The 16530-nt window shown below is 54.7% G+C and overlaps 2 protein-coding genes across 7 annotated transcripts; one reads left to right on the top strand and one right to left on the bottom strand.

Moving 5' to 3' along the window:
- Positions 1–76: 76 nt before the first annotated feature.
- RELL2 (RELT like 2) lies at positions 77–3898 on the top strand. 4 transcript variants are annotated; one of them, XM_044947573.2, is made up of 8 exons: positions 77–205; positions 1228–1467; positions 1853–1918; positions 2014–2080; positions 2531–2716; positions 2990–3365; positions 3481–3514; positions 3757–3898. In XM_044947573.2, the coding sequence occupies exons 2-7, from the start codon at positions 1284–1286 to the stop codon at positions 3511–3513; spliced, it is 912 nt and encodes a 303-aa protein (XP_044803508.1). In that variant the 5' UTR covers positions 77–205; positions 1228–1283; the 3' UTR covers position 3514; positions 3757–3898. The 4 variants fall into 4 exon arrangements, with proteins under 4 accessions (XP_044803508.1, XP_044803507.1, XP_044803506.1 ...); XM_044947572.2 differs by lacking the exon at positions 77–205 and adding an exon at positions 662–800; XM_044947571.2 differs by lacking the exon at positions 77–205 and adding an exon at positions 672–807.
- FCHSD1 (FCH and double SH3 domains 1) lies at positions 2361–14654 on the bottom strand. Of its 3 annotated transcripts, none has more exons than XM_006062667.4 (20): positions 14560–14654; positions 14224–14321; positions 13566–13611; positions 13121–13188; positions 12659–12800; positions 12436–12572; positions 12276–12339; positions 11019–11147; positions 10465–10587; positions 10183–10278; positions 9428–9553; positions 8915–9019; positions 8561–8722; positions 7583–7711; positions 7423–7506; positions 7139–7256; positions 6813–7033; positions 6014–6101; positions 4798–4853; positions 2361–4673 (listed from the first exon to the last, which is right to left on the bottom strand). In XM_006062667.4, exons 1-20 carry the CDS (start codon positions 14578–14580, stop codon positions 4608–4610), a joined length of 2079 nt encoding a protein of 692 aa, XP_006062729.1. In that variant the 5' UTR covers positions 14581–14654; the 3' UTR covers positions 2361–4607. The 3 variants fall into 3 exon arrangements, with proteins under 3 accessions (XP_006062729.1, XP_025149836.1, XP_044803505.1); XM_025294051.3 differs by having other exon boundaries at positions 12659–12794; XM_044947570.2 differs by lacking the exons at positions 14224–14321; positions 14560–14654 and having other exon boundaries at positions 12659–12798.
- Positions 14655–16530: the final 1876 nt, after the last annotated feature.

Genomic DNA, 16530 nt, shown 5'->3' with positions numbered 1-16530 from the left:
CCCTTCTAGGTCTGGGGCGTGAGAGTCTGGGCTTGGCCGGAGGACAGTAGCATCGGTCCTAGGATGACAGGGCCATTTCCTTCCCGGCGGGGGTCAAATCCTCGGGAAGCCGAGCCATCCTGTCCAGCTACCTGTCCCAAGCGGGGCGCAGGCCGTGTCGCCTCTCTAGGAGGCTCCGGAGAACCGGCCACGCTGACCCTCTCAGGTGCAGAAAGCCAGCTTCCCCCGGCCCGCTGGGGAAGATTCCCAGCTACACTTCCAGCCGGGGCATCTGAGGGCTGGAGCCAAGCCAGGCGTGCCCGATAGACCGGTGGAGAGCGCTCTCGCCTGACTGCCCGTCCTCCTCACCCGGACCCAGACTCGGCACCGCACCGTCGCCGGGCGGCAGTGGGGGGGCTGCGCAGTCACGCGCGCACCACACTTGCGCTCAGAAGCGCGCAAGGCTCTCTCTCTCCGCCCCGCACACCTGGGCTCCGCCCCCTGGTCCCTGGCCGGCGGTCGAAGGCTTTTGGAGATCCAGAGCGGCTGCGGCAGCGCCCCCCTTTTCCTTCCCTTTCCACGGCTGGAGTTGTCCGGAGCCTGTCGCCGGTCCCAACCAGCCCTCATCCCTTTCCATCCTTCCCTCCCCCCACCCCTGCCGCGGCACGGGTATCTGCAGCCGCAGCCCGGAGCCCTTGAGGCGGCGAAGGGGGGAGGGGAAGGAAGCAAGGGATGAGCGCCGGGAGGGCGTCGGGGGCCCTGAGCCGGACTAGGACGCCCCTGGAACCGGAGCCGGAGCCGGAGCCAGAACCAAACCACCGGTACCGGGTGGGCCAGGTGGTTAGGACGGGAGAACCCGAAAGGCGGGAGGGGGTGTGTGTGAGACAGTACAGGAAGGGGAAGGGGCTACGGAGGCCTGACTCAGGCCCGCGCAGAAGAGATGTGGACGCTGACTCAGGCGCTATCCTTGTGCCGGCCGCCTGAGAATTCCGTCCCATCTCGCTCTGCAGTGTCCTTGGGAGGGACGAAAACTCAGGACAAGCTGGAAAGGGGGAGCTCTGAGCGTCGGGGAAGCGGGACCAGGGTCGTGGAAGAGGGTCTGCGCAGCCGCCGTCTGACACCCCTGGCCCGGACCAGCACCCCCGGCATGGACAGCTCCTTGGTTGGGTAGGGGGTGGGGCCAGACCTTAGAGGCTTGTCTGTCTCGAATCCTGAGGACGGCATTCCTAACCCTCCCTCCATCCTTAGCTGCAGCCCCCTAACTCCAGGAGCCGCCCTGGCCCGTGCTCACCCGCCAGGGCCTCATGTCAGAACCACAGCCTGACCTGGAACCGCCCCAACATGGGCTGTACATGCTCTTCCTGCTTGTGCTGGTCTTCTTCCTCATGGGCCTTGTAGGCTTCATGATCTGCCACGTGCTCAAGAAGAAGGGCTACCGCTGCCGCACCTCGAGGGGCTCGGAGCCTGATGACGCCCAGCTCCAGCCCCGTGAGTGAACAGCCTAGAACCTGGCTCAATCACCTTCCTCCCTCACCCATCTCCCCACACCACTTCCTGGCCAACAGACCCAGGCTAAATCCCGACCAAGATAGGAGGCCTAGTAATGCTTTCTTGAGTCAGCAAGTGGGGTGCCACCACCCTGAAAGCAGGGCTAGAGAAGGCACCATGGGTGGGAAGCACCCACTGGTAGTAGTCTTGGACTCCCACTGATTTTCCCTTCTTTTCTGCCCTGGCCCTTGAAATGCTAAGGTACAACATGATGCAGTTTGGTAAAGGGGTAGGTCTTAAGCAATAAGCCACAGAAGCCACCAGGTAACGTACCTTCAAAGTTGATCCATTTCCCGCTGCCTCACCAACTTCTTTCATCCTTCAGCTGAGGACGATGACATGAATGAGGACACAGTAGAGAGGATTGTTCGCTGCATCATCCAAAATGAAGGTGGGTGTAGGTTGTCCCCTTGTCCCCCACCTCCTCGACTTTCTCTTGCCCTTGCCTTTGCCTCCACTGACCCCTTCTTTTCCTTCTCCCCTCAGCCAACGCTGAGGCCCTGAAGGAGATGCTGGGGGACAGTGAAGGAGAAGGGACAGTGCAGCTGTCCAGGTGAGCTGGAAACATGGGCCAGTATGATTTAGCTTGCCTTGGAGAGTATCCTCGCCTCAAGCACATTCCTCTCCCAGTCTCCTTGCATGATTAGGGTGACAAGGGAGAGTAAGGCTGAATAACATACAGGAAGAAGAAAGTTTGGTAAAAATCCTGAATCCTCCAAACCACATCTCTCCTTTAGATGTCATCAAGCCTAGACCTTCATCCCTTATGCCACTCCCCTGGGTTAAACATTGCCCACTTTTTAGCCCTGGGAGGGAAAACAACACATGGTCAGTAACATCTTCATATTCAGTTTATTAGATAAAGACAATAAAAGAATGGTGCAGCCTGGGGAAAGTGGGGCATCTGGGGGGGTTTAAGGAGCATGCTGAAAGAACGGGAACAAACAGAACAGGAAGAAAAAAGGGAATGTTCCCCCCTGCTCCCTTCCTCCCTACTGTCCAGCGTGGATGTCACCTCCAGCCTGCAAGACGGAGCCCCCTCCCATCATCACACAGTGCACCTGGGCTCCTCAGCCCCGTGCATCCACTGCAGCCGCAACAAGAGACCCCCACTTGTCCGTCAGGGACGTTCCAAGGAAGGAAAGAGTCGCCCCCGGCCTGGGGAGACCACCGTGTTTTCTGTGGGCAGGTGGGTATATAGAGTACCCCAGCGACAGGGAGGTTGAGGTGGGGGTCCAGTGCTCAGGCATTTGACTCCAAAGGTGGGCCCTGGCTCGCTCTTCCTGGACTGGGAGCTACAGCAGGATTCAGGCTGCACAATGTGCCCCACAACCTGAGGCCATCTCCCCTGCCTTAGATCAGAAGGACATGGCTCTCAAACCCAGGATGTCCCTGACCAGAGGGAAGGGCCAAGCAGTCTTTGAGAGGTGGCCCTAAGCCCCAGTGTCCCCTCCCCTCCCAGGTTCCGGGTAACGCACATTGAGAAGCGCTATGGGCTGCATGAGCATCGTGATGGCTCTCCCACGGACAGGAGCTGGGGGTCTGGTGGCGGGCAGGACCCAGGAGGCGGCCAAGGGCCTGGGGGAGGGCAACCCAGGACAGGGATGCCTGCCATCGAAAGCCTTCCCCCTGAGAGGCCGCAGCCCCCAGCCCTCGCCAGCACCCCCATGCAGAATGGAGGACTCAGGGACAGCAGCCGAGTCCCTCGTGCACTTGAGGGGAACCCTGGAGCCTCTGCAGAGCCGATGCTCGGGGCTGGAGGGAGGGGCCCAAGCCCAGGGCCGGCCAGAAAAGAAGCAAACGGACAGCCAAGCAAACAGGACACCTCAGATCACCAGGTATGAAGACATGGCCAGCGCTGCAATGGGCTGAGCTCTTACTGCCCCTGCTCTGCGAGGCCACTGGTATGACCCACCATCTGTTCTCTCATTGTCCACCCCTCCTCTCTCTCAGGTGTCCCCACCACGGGGAGCAGGGGGTGTGTGAGGTGAGTCTGCCTGGGCCCCAAGTCAATCTCATCCTCCCAACCTCTATATGAAACTACCTCAGCCCATCGGTTCCCTGAATCCCCGGGGTCAACCGCAGGCTCAGCCTTTGGTATATATTCCTTGGTTCGGTGGTGGGGAGTTGCCATGTGCTCCAGCGGGTAGGAAAGGTCCCGCAGCCTCTGGGGAAAAGTGGGGGCTCCGCTTGAATAGGAGGCAACAGTCATCCTTCCTTTCCTCCAAGCTGCCTCCTTCACTGTGCTGACGGACTACCAGCTGGCAGGCCAGGGAGTGGGTGGGCATGAAGCCCCTCCTCTCCTCTGGACAGCACTGCCCCCCAGCTGAGGGACCCACTCTTCTTCCACCTGGAGTTGCACAGTCTCAGGCTGGGGGGACCTGGGGAAAAGCCCCATCCCTGGCCCTCAGCCTCTTCCCCTTCCCCTGCCTGCCCACAGGCCGCCTGACCCACCTTCCCCATCACCTCACTCCATATGCTAAAGCGTGGCGGCTGGGAGCAGGCCCCTGCCCTTGGTGGGCCCTTAAAGCAATAGCACCTTAGGCCCTCTGCCCTCTTGGCACAAGAGGCCCAGGCCCTGGCTCGGGCTTTGTGCCCTTTATTCACTGTCAATAAATCCGCTCAGACCATTACAGCTGCTTCACATACTGGCTCCAGCTCCTTCTGACAGGCCTATCCCTGTCCCAGGCCCCAACCCCAGTGGCTCTGGCATCTGGAGTGGGGTGGTTCACAGAACCAGGGTGGAGACAGAAATAAGCCAGAGCCACTCAAGACTTTGAGGAACAAATTCCAGTCCCAGAGATTTCAGGGTAGTTCACCACCCTAGAGATGGGGTGGTAGCAGAAGAGAAAGGGGGTAGTTTCAGCCCTAGAGATGGCTGAAAGATCATGGGGAAAAAGGAGTGGGTTCCAGCCCCAGAAATGGGGAGAGAAGTAGTGTCTAACCCTGAAGGTGAGAATGGAAATCAGGGAGATTCCAGCATTTGACTGTGTCGCTTTGGATCACCATGGGGAGGGGCAGTCTGATAGCACGGAGATGGGGCAGCAGCATCACTGGGGGATGGAGATTCCCCCCTGGCTTCAGGTGAGGGGATCTGGGTGGCCAGGATCCGGGGCTTTAGCCGGAGGGGGAGGCGGTGGACGCATCTGTAGGAAACACACAGTCAGTGCTCCCGAGGCTTCCCTTGGGGATATCCCATCCATTCCCTCCACTCTGCAGATAAAACAGGACAAATTGGAGTGACCCCTCTTCCAAGGGAGGGGCCCTTACCGGCCTGAGTCGAGGTGCCATCATGTCCAGGGACCCAGGGCAGTCCAGGTCTGGATCTGGAAATAAGAGCCACAAGTCAGCCTTCTGACTTTATTTTGTTCACTTCTGTATCTCCAGCACTTAGGACCATGAAAGTCACTCAGTTGTGTCCAACTCTTTGCGACCCCATGAGCTATACAGTCCATGGAATTCTCCAGGCCAGAATACTGGAGTGGACAGCTGTTCCCTTCTCCAGGGAATCTTCCCAACCCAGGGATTGAACTCAGGTCTCCCACATTGCAGGCAGATTCTTTACCAGTTGAGCCACCAGGGAAGCCCAAGAATACTGGAGTGGGTAGCCTATCCCTTCTCCAGGGAATCTTCCAGACCCAGGAATCGAACCAGGGTTCCTGCATTGCAGGTGGATCCTTTACCAGCTGAGCTACTAGGACCATGGCACTCTGTAAATATTTTCTGATTTAACAAATAGTCACTAACCTGGGTCATAACATCCATCAATCCATCCAACCTCAACACTTACTGGGCACCTGCTGTATATTCAGCCCTACTAAAGGTACCAGAGTAGGGGAGGTGGGATCAGAGCACCCCCACCCCAATGGCTGTCAGCGACTGAATAATGAAACACCAACAAACACAATGAATGATCACTAAAGGATTCAAAGTAAACTAAGGGTGCTGGAGAAGTAGGGTGCAGAAAATGGTAACAGGGGCTCCAGGGTCAGGGAGAGAGGTACAGAGAAGAAAGTGGAAATACCTTTTAGAAGAGATGGTTTTGGAAAAGATGGACGAGGCAAATGATGATGCAAACCAGATGTTTGCAGGATTCAAGAACACTAAGGATGTGTATTGGGAAAACACTGTGGGAGAAACTGGCTAATTTTAATAATAATGAGAAACAGTTACTAATTGCATGCTTGCTATGTGCCCAGCACAATGCTGGGTACCCTACAGACATCTCTTTAACTGTCAAAACTCAATGAGGGAGGAACCTTCCTCCTCCCTCTGTAAAGGCCCAGACAGGTTAAATCACATGCTAGGAAGTCTGGGCAGAGTTTGACCAATGGGCCTGGCTCCAAAGCCCAAACTCTTCTACCATCAAGCCTCAGAGAGCCTGAGGGAGGAGGTTCCTGAGGGCAGGCAGAGGGGCCAAGTATAATCCAAGAGTCCCAGACTTCCTGTCTCTTACCCTCCCAGGGGCCCAGCTCCTTCTACTCACCACCGGGCAGGACAGGTGCAGGGGATCCATCCACAGCAGAGGTGGGTGCAGGAGGGGAGAAGCTGGGAGGGGAAGGGGATGGCAGCATCTGGGAATGAGAGGGCAAAGGCTTATTCCTGGCATGTGGGAAGGTTTCACCAGCTATTCGTCCCATCCCATCTTCAGTTCCTGCCCCATCACTTCCCAAGCTAGAAAGCAGCCAAATGCTTGTATATGGGTAGGGTTGTAGGTGATACACATTTCAACAGCCCATATGTATTGACACTTAATATGTCCCAGGCATTTTGCTGGCACTTCACATGCACTAAAAATTTATTCATTCCTCAACACCACCCCATGAAGGAAGTATGTCAGAGGTGAGACTCAGATTAAACCATCTATCCCAAATCACGGATCTAGTTAGTGACAAAATCTTGCTAGAACAATAGGTACCATATATCAAAGCACCTCCTAGGGGCCATTGGGCTAACGTTTTACCTCCATTATCTCACATCAGGAAAGCTAGTCTCCTGGAAAAGATATCATTATCCCCCTTCTACATGCATGTGAAGAAACAAGCTCAGAGAGACCTAATCATTGCCTAAAGTAATCGAATAGGAATCTGAACTTAAATCCAGCTCTAAAACAGGACAACCAAACTCTTATGAAGACTGCCTTGCTTTCCCTTTCCTCTGTGCCAAAGGAGATGGGGACTCCAAGCCACTATACAGGGAATGGGGTATTAAGATGAATATGGGACCTCCGTGAATGGGAGGGTCAACCAGAGATCCCTGGAGACCCAGGGAAAAGGAAGGCTCACCTGCTCAGGGTCTGAGAGTTCAGATGGCCCCGGGGGGCCAAGTAGCTCCTCCACCAGCAGGGAGGGGAAGACCCCAACATGGCCCCCAAATTCTCCCCTCCAGAAGCCGTCATCCACTCCATCCTGGGCCCGGGGCAGCAGGCGGATGAGTGCCCCCTCAGGGAAGCTCAGCTCCTCGGCGCTCTGTCCAGTGTAGCTGTACAGTGCACGAGCCAGGAATGCTGTAGAAGCCCAGGAGAGATGGTGAGGGGAGGAGGTAGGCAGCGTGCCCTGGACCATGACACCCCAGGGCCACAACGACTCAGCAATTCTTGTCCCTTTCTTACCTGTGGGCTCTGCCCCCAAAGGGTTGTCGCTGTCACGGCTGCTCTCAGGGAAGGAGAGGTCCGCGAAGTTGAGATAGCGCTCAGGGACAAAGCCTACCTCACCGTGCTGGTTCCGAGCCTGCTCTCCCAGCAATGTGAACAGAAAGTGGGCTTGCCTCAGCTGTCCATGGCCCTGGCCCTTCTCCACTCAGGCTTCCAGCTTTTCTGGCTGGGTCTTTATGGGCCACACAGAAGTCCCTCCCACTGCTCCCTTGCCAAGGTCTGAGCCCCAGGTCCCTACCCACCTTGACCCATTCGTCGGCATCTCCCTCCTCTATGACCTCCAGCCACTCGCCCTCTGTGATGGTCAGCTCGTCCTCACGTCCTGCCTGGGCCCCACAAAGAAGAGTTCAGGACTGGTTGTCCCCTAGCCCTCTGGTCTGAGGTCCTTACCCCCATTCACACCTGATAGCCAAACACCACATGGGCAGGGCAGGGAAGGGGCCTGGTGGCCAGGGCTGGGGGGGCAGGCTCCTCAAAGAGCTCCCCAGTCTCCTCACATTCCTCAAAGTCAGACAGCTCTGCATCCTCAGCCTGTAGGGGCAGAGAACAGACATCACTGTGAGGGCTGGTCTCAAGTACCCTCTGTGTCTCCCACTCCTCCATCCTTCCGTTAACCTTGTGGATCCTCCTCCAAGACAGTACCACCCAACCGCTCACCCTGGATCACAGGGAGTCGTCACAGAGCAGGAAAACACTAATGATAATCACAGAGTTACAGTAGTGAGTGCTTACTGTGTGCCAGGCACAGTGCTATGTATCTTATGTACCTTGTCTTGTTTAAGCTTCTTAATGGCATGCATACTCAGTCGTGCCAACTCTTTGCAACCCCATAGACTATAGCCTGCAGGGCTCCTCTGTCCGTGGAATTTTCTCAGGCAAGAATAATGGAGTGGGTTGCCATTTCCTACTCCAGGGGATCTTCCCGACCCAGGGATCAACCCATATCTCCTGCACCTCCTGCATGGGCAGGTGGGTTCTTTACCACTGGTGGCACCAGAGAAGCCAAGTTTCTTAATAACCCTGTGTTATTTTGTGGAACTACCAACCTCATTTTACTTATGAGGAAATTGATGCTCAGAAAGCTTAAATCACTTTCCAAGATCACACAGCTAGTAAATGGAGTGTCTGGTATCAAACTGCTTAAGCCTGCTCTCAGGACCTTAGTTCATAACCACCATTCTATACTCACAGTAGAAGTTAACTGAGAACTCTCTCAGTTACAAACCATGCCAAGAATTAAAAACGTAAGTGATTCCATTCAAGCCTCACAACAGCCTGTTGAGTTACGTACCACTGTGATTCCTGCTTCATAAGGTCTGCTTTCCGCTAGGGCTCTTTACTCTCCCAGGTGTGTAAGGCTAGGGAGTGGAGGGAGCTCACCGTGGGAGAGAAGTCCCTCTGGGACAGCCGGGCCTCGCTGAGCCGTCGCTCCTGCTCCACCTCATCCTGGGCCTGGGTCATGGCTGGCTTCAGCCAGTGCTGCACATCCAGGCCAGCCCCCTGCAGCAGGGCCAGCCGGGCAGCCCCCTTCACCTGGCTCACCTGACATGGGGAAGAGGGATCAAGAAGACCCAGGTGATGGCTGGGTCTGCCTTTGGGAAGTGAGTGGAGCCTCCCCAGATATGTCCACCCTCTACAAGCTCCTGCTTGCAGTCTCCCCACCATCAGATGGAGTGGAGGAGGCCGGAGGAGGTGTGATCTCAGTGGCCCTAAACCCCCGGCGTGGTGCCTCACCTGGGCCCGTCGGATGTTCTCCCTTACTTCCTGCAGCCGCTGTTCTATGCCTGGAGCCTCTCGCTCTGGAGCCTGCTGCCGCCTCTGCTCCAGCCGCTGCAGCACCTGGTTGGGAAGGTGGAGGACAGGGGAGGGTGGAGATACCATGGGGCACAACTTAGAACAACCTGGTAGTTAGCTAGTTGCTTCACACGCATTCTGTCATTTAATCTTCCCTGGGATGTGGGTGGTATTATTAGCCCCATTTTAATGACAAGGAAACTGAGGTCCAAAGAGCTGAAGTCACTCAATACTCTCTTACTCAGGGTTATATAACTAGAAAGCAACAGAGCAGGATTTGAGTCCAGGTGAGTCTTGCTCCCAAGACTATGCTCTTAATTACTGTGCCACACTGTCAGCTTGAATTACTCTTCCCTTCCCTCCTGCCTACAGCCCCATGACATCCCTCAGTGACTGGGACCCCCATCTCTCAGCATTTCTTGTCCACCCACGACACCTGCACCCCCACCTCACCCGATGTCCATGATGCTGGATCTTATAGTCTCGGGCAGCTCGGCTCGTCCAGCGTTGAACTTCTTTCTCCAGGCCACTCTGCCCTGCCACACCTCCTGCACCCCCTTCCAGCTCCAGGACACACACCTGAATGAATAGGGAGCTGTGAGGACTGCCTGACGCTGCTCCTTTACACCTCCTCCCTGCAGTTCCCTCCTTGTCTCCTCCCCACAAACAGGTGGGAGCACACACCTATGACTGCGGACACAGGTGTGCTTCTGTGTGGACACACAAACACAGTCCTGGAAATGGGATCCAGGTTGAGGAGAAGAGGGAGAATGAAAAACACAGTGAAGTGAAAAGAGAGAAGGGTGGGATAGAGTGTTAATCTGTGTCCTGGTGGGAAGGAGGTGAACTGGGGTTCTGAAACCCTCTCTCCATGGTTTAACAGTGTCTAAGTAAATTCCACGGGCTTCTCTGGGGGCTCAGTGGTAAAGAATCTGCCTATCCATGCAGGAGGAGATGTGGGTTTGATCCCTGAGTTGGGATGACCCCCTGGAGAAGGAAATGGCAACCCACTCCAGTATTCTTGCCTGGGAAATCCCCTGGACAGAGGAGCCTGGTGGGCTACAGTCCATGGGGTCACAAAAGAGTCAGACATGACTGAGCAACTAAAGAACAACAAAGTTAATACTAGGATGTGAATAATGGGAGAGAGGTCTAAACCACAGTCCCCTTTACAACTGGCCTGGATCCACCTAGCACAAAGGTCTCACCTGATCATTCCCTGCTGGCTGAAACTGCTGAGGTGGGGTGGGGGAAAACACTCCAGGTTCCTGAAGAAAAAGCTCCAGATCCTGCTCCCAGCTTACCTTGGGGATTGGAAAAAATCAAAGTCAGCCATTCACTGGCTCCCTCTCCAAGCCTGTCCCCAGCCTTTCTTGGAAGAGGAAGGACAAGGTGAGAAGGAAATGGGCAGACATGTGGTGGGGTGGTCTGTACTGGGAGAGAAGGGAAAAGAGGATCTCTGGAGGGCTCCAATAGGGCACAGCCCTCACCTGGGAGGTCGCTTGCCTTCCGTGGCGAGCATGCTCCAGGGCTATCTCTGCAGCTTCCAGCTCCGTGCGGCTCAGTGAGGTCAGCGGGTCCCTCAGGTGTTCTAACAGCTCACTGACCAGAGCCTGGAGAGAGTCCCAAGATGCTGACGCTACCCTCCCCCCAAGCGGGCTCTCTGTCCAGGTTTGGGTGGGAGATGGGCGTGAGGTATGGGAAATGGGAAGGAATGAGATTTTTATTGCCTCTAAAAACAGACCCTCTTGTGTACATAGCACTTAACAGTTTAAAAAGCATTTTCACATTCATTCTCTCCCTTGAGCCCCATTAGTCTTATAAAGTAGTCTGAGCAGGGGTTATTCCTGTTGAGGAAACAGGAGTTCAGAAGGGTTAAGTGTTCTGCACAATGTCACGCAGCCAGCTAGAAGCAGAAGCCAGGAATGTCTCTTCTGCCCATTCTAAGCAGGCTAGATCCCCCGCCCTACTCAGCCTGTCGGTGATGGGAAGCAGGGAGAGGCTCTCCCTGAGGAGAGGCAGGGGTATCTAGGCTGAGACTAGCCTTGAGCAGGGCCGGCAGTTCTTCCTGGTAGTAGTGGTCAAGGTGGGCATTGGTGGCCACCAAGTTGAGCAGGTACTCATTGCGGGCTGCTCTCAGCTGCTGGGAGTACTGGGCCGACTGGGCAGACAGCTAGGAGAGGAACATAGGTGTCAACTGGGAGCTCTAGACTCTTGGGGTTCTTCCAAGGCCAACCCAGATCCAGAAAGAATTTTCACATTATTGAGATAACTGGCAAACTATACTAAAAATTTTACATACTCACAACTCCTGATCAAAATCCTCTAGTGGAAACTGCATACATTTAGAAGAAAACCCCAACTACTCCTTACCATGGTCTACCAGGGCCAACATGAGCTGGCCCCAGCACCTTCTCTCTTTCCACAGTGCTCGTCCCCCTGCTCACAGTGCTCCAGCCACACTGGCCTTCTCTCAGTTCCTTGAGCCTACAAAGTTATTCTCACCTCAGAGCCTTTGCACTTATCACTGCCTCTCCCTAGAATGTTCTTCTCCTACATCTTTGCACAGTTGGTTCCTTCTTGACACTCAGCCCACCTGTTTAAGGAAGCTTTCCCTCTAAATTGGAGAAGGCAATGGCACCCCACTTCAGCACTCTTGCCTGGAAAATCCCATGGACGGAGCAGCCTGATGGGCTGCAGTCCACAGGGTCGCTACAAGTCGGACACAACTGAGCGACTTCACTTTCACTTTTCACTTTCATGCACTGGAGGAGGAAATGGCAACCCTCTCCAGTACTCTTGCCTGGAGTATCCCATGGATGGGGAAGCCTGGTGGGCTGCCATCTATGGGGTCGCACAGAGTTGGACACGACTGAAGTGACTTAGCAGCAGTAGCAGCCCTCTAAATTACACTCCCCTGTTATGTTTTATCAAAGGACCTTCTTTTCTTTTCATTTATTCTGAGTCTTTGTTTATTTACTATCTGTCCCCCCTAATCAGGCTGTGAAAGCAGGAACTCTACTGATAGTGTTCCCCACTGTATCCCCCGTGTTTCGAACAATGCCTAGTACATAAAAGTCCTCAATAAGTGCATAAAAAAGGAACAAAAAACAAAGGTACTATGTCTATTTTATAGATGAAAATGAGTCTCGGAGAGAACAAGTTTACCAAGGTCATGCACCAAGGAAGTACAGTAGCCTGGATTCATCCCAGTCCCTCTGACTTATGCCCCTGGGTTCCAAACCACTAGACTAATCTGTCCACCTCTCCCTGTCCCCACTCATGCCCACATCCTCTGAACCTTGGTGCTGAGTTTCTGAAGACTGGTCCGAGTGTGAAAGAGGCCATGGTCACTTCGGTTAAGCCTGTGCAGGCAAAGGAAAGGAGTGGAGGTCAGACCCAGCCATGGTGCCTTGGCTCTACACCCTGTCCCCAGGCTTCTCAGCTCCCCATCAGCCCACCTGGCCTGGACATCAGCCGCCTTCTCCTGGGCCAAGGCCCACACACGTTCCCGCTGCCCATACAGCTTTCGGCTTCGGCTCAGCTCCCGGACAGACTGCAGCACCTCAGCCTGTGCCCTCTGGAGGTTCTCTGCTCCCTAGGGGCGTGGACACAGGAAGTCCTGATCCAGACCACCTCCATCCCTGAGTTAGCCCTTCCTTCACCCCATCCACTGAACCATACCTTCCGAAGCACCTGCTCCTTAGCACTCCGCCCCGTGCCCCCAGCCAGGTCACGGTATCGGTCAGATGCCTGGAGCCGGGCTTGGCCCCCAGCCACGGTGGCATCTAGCAGGCAGCGCCAGGCACCGAACACCATCCTGCCTCTCCCCAGAGAAAGACTGTGTTAAGGAGGGGAGCACTCCAAAGCTTCACGAGACACCCCCCTCCCAGCACCATGGGAGACAGACAGCTTTCCCATCCCCCTCGTCTGGGAGCCCATCAATCGATCAGCCCATTATCTCAGCCACAAGGATCCCTCATGCCCTCCACCGCCATCCAGTGTCCTTGCTGGGTCAGCTGCTCTCCTCCTGCTGTATCAGCTCCACCTACAGCTCACGTGCCCTCCCCACAGGTTCCTGGGGTTGAGTGCCTCATTCCTTCTTGGCTCCCAGTTCCTCCCACCCCACCCCACTGTGGGACTCACCTGCTGTCCATCTCCCCACTCCGGTGTCCTTCCCTCTTCAAGAATGGCCCAGCCAGTTTCTGGAGTGCCTGGTGGGAAAACCATCACAGACCCAATTCCCTTTCAAAGACCCCATGTATGAGAACACAGGGCCAGAATATGATAATACCCCTCACTTTGCTAAGAGCTTTACATGCATTAACTTATTCCATCCTTGCAAGAACCCTGCGTGAAGGTACAATTATTGTTATTCCCATTTTACAGAGAAAGAAATTGAGGCCCAGAAAGTTAAGTAACTTATCCAAGGTCACACAACTTAATAGTACCACAGCAGGGACTTGACACACACGTGCCTGATTCTAGGCACATGCTCTTGACCAGAACAGGAGTATGTGTGGAGCCACACTGCTGGTGGTGTAAAAGAGGCCAGAATAAAAGGAAAGGTCCAGAGAAAAGAGTCCCATACCTGCCCATACTCCCGTTCAATGGCTGCCCTCTGCTTGCTGTAGGACCTGTGGAGATTGGGGAGGGTGGGGTGGGGGTGGTGTTACTGTTTGGTCCATTTCTCCCACCCTCCATCCTCTCTTCAGCGTGGGCAGGAAGGAGTGGGGAGTCAGGCCTAGAGTGACTACACTGACACTGAAGAGCGAGTCCTTGAGATCACCTCGGGCAGCCGCAGCACAGGACAACCACACCTCAGTGCTCAGAGCCTCAGCAGTATCTTCCCCACCCCTGGAGAACCATCTGTGGGCTTGGAGGTGAGGACGCATGGGGGCCTGGGTACAGAGTCCGCCAGCCTTCCAACAGGTCTGGGGTGGCGGGGGCGGGGGCGGGGGGGGGGGCGGCTTCTGCACAAAGCTTGATTGTGGGGGTGGCGGGGCAGTGTGGGGGTGGCGGGGCGGTGTGGAGTGAAGGGCTTTGAGGGAGGGTCCCAGTGTGTTTATATGTGTTGGAGTGGGCAGGATAATTCCTATCCGGTATGAGAGAGGCCTAAGGTGAAGGACTTAAATGGGCAGGTTGGAGAGCTCTTCACCCCCGCCCACACCGACAGCTGTAGTATGTTGGAGAAGGGGCGGAGCATGTGACAGAGAAAGTGGGGGTATGTGGAGGGGGTCAGGGGTTACCTGATATCCTCCAGTAGGTCTGCCTCTCTCTGCTGCCGGGTCTGAAGGATGCTCAGCTGCTCCAGGAAGCGAAGCTTCACCTCCTGGGCCGGCTTCACCTGTAGGGGTAAAAAGAAGATGAAGACCCCTGGCGCGGGGACCTGAAAAACACTCCGCGCTGGGAGCGGTGAGGGGGCGGGGCCAAGGAGGAGCTGGGATGTTTCCTCGGTTACTTCTGGGTTGGCCTTTGACCCCTGCCTACTCTTCGACCCCCCCCGCCCGGGCGGGTCTAGTGCCCGCTTGGTCCCCATCACTCCCCCAGCCCGCCAGGAGTCCCCGTTTCCAGGCCAAGCGCACTTTTCGGGGCGGCGGCTGCATCTCCGCTCCGGCCCAGGCAGCGACTCGACTCCGGAACTCGAGGAAGCCCCGCCCACATGCAAGCCCCGCCCCTGTCCGGCTCCGCCCTCGCCCCGCCCACGCCTGGTCAGTCTACTTGCTGCGCGGCAGAGCGCGAGGGGGCCGCAGAGAAACTGAACCTCCGTTACTGCTGCGAATACCCCGGAAAGGGTCCGCGCCGCCCGGTGGACCCCGCGTCCGCTGGACAGTAGGGGGAAACCTCAGGTTTCTGTGTCAAGACGCCTGGGTTCTATTTCTAGTAGGGAGCTGCTGACTCAGCCCATAATCATTTCTAATCATTCATTTACATATGCAGATCTCCAATCCTGACGTGACGGCTGAAGGACGGCGAGGAACTCAATCTATGACCAGGAAAACTGAATCACTGGATGCCTCATTGAAGATGCGTCTGATGAGGGAAACAGGGCTGGTCCAAGGCCTTTTCCCAATTCCCACTGAACTGGAAAAGCCGGCGTGTAAGCGAGGATGAGAAAGACGCCTGTAGCCAGGAAGGAACCAGTACCAGAGGAAAAGACAGGTACATCCTGGGCCAATGGAGAAGAAACAACCAGCGGGCATGAGCTGGGAGATGAACGTGGGGACCTGTGGCCTAGAAAGCCTCTATCACCTTTAGGTTCTGCACCCCTGCTCCACCCCACCCCTGCACTGCCTTCTGGAGATGTGCACACCCTTTCCTCATCCTTCTCACCTTTACGTGGCTCACACCTCCTCACCACACCCGACTTGGAAAAGGCAGGTATCTGTGGCCCAAATTCCAGATTCGTATTTCCAACAGCTCACCTCCATGAAGATCACCTCAGGAGATCTAAATAGGTACCTCAAACTTTTAAAACAGCTCCTTCCACCTGATCCTTCCCCAGTCACCTCTCCCAGTTAACATACTAAATGGAACCATTCTCCATACAGTGAGGAAAGTCAGAAACCCAGAGTCTATGTGCCTTCCCTTCTACCCCCACATTCCATCCATCAGTTCAGTTCGTTGCTCAGTTGTGTCTGATTCTTTGAGACCCCATGGACTACAGCACACCAGGCTTCCCTGTCCATCACCAACTCCCGAAACTTACTCAAACTCATGTCCATTGAGTCAGTGATGCCATCCAACTATCTCATCCTCTGTTGTTCCCTTCTCTTCCTACCTTCAATCTTTCCCAGCAACAAGGTCTTTTCAAATGAGTCAGCTTTTCACATCAGGTGGCCAAAGTATTGGAGTTTCAGCTTCAGCATCAGTCCTTCCAATGAATATTCAGGACTGATTTCCTTTAGGATGGACTGGTTGGATCTCCTTGCAGTCCAAGGGACTCTCAAGAGTCTTCTCCAGCACCACAGTTCAAAACCATCAATTCTTCGACGCTCAACTTTCTTTATAGTCCAGCTGTCACATCCATACATGACTACTGGAAAAACCATAGCTTTGACTAGATGGACCTTTATTGGCAAAGTAATGTCTGCTTTTTAATATGCTGTCTAGGTTGGTCATAGCTTTTCTTCCAAGGAGGAAGTGTCTTTTAATTTCATGGTTGCAATTACCATCTGCAGTGATTTTGGAACCCCCCCAAAATAAAGTCTGTCACTCTTTCCATTGTTTCCCCATCTATTTGCCATAAAGTGATGGGACCAGATGCCATGATCTTAGTTTCCTGAATGTTGAGTTTTAAGCTAACTTTTTCACTCTCCTCTTTCACTTTCATCAAGGGGCTCTTTAGTTCTTCTTCACTTTCTGCCATAAGGGTGGTGTCATCTGCAGATCTGAGGTATTGATATTTCCATCCATCAGGAAGTCTTAAATGTTCTATCTCCCACTTAATAACTTCTCTCATTTTCTAGAACCAACAGCCTGGTCCAAGCCCCCATTATCAGTCTCCCATATGGTCTGGTACCTGGTCTCTTTCAGTCTTCCCCCCAACAACCCAT

Source organism: Bubalus bubalis, chromosome 9 (assembly GCF_019923935.1).
Source record: "Bubalus bubalis isolate 160015118507 breed Murrah chromosome 9, NDDB_SH_1, whole genome shotgun sequence".
Taxonomy (NCBI): Eukaryota; Metazoa; Chordata; class Mammalia; order Artiodactyla; family Bovidae; genus Bubalus; species Bubalus bubalis.
This window is presented reverse-complemented; position numbering and strand designations above follow the sequence as displayed.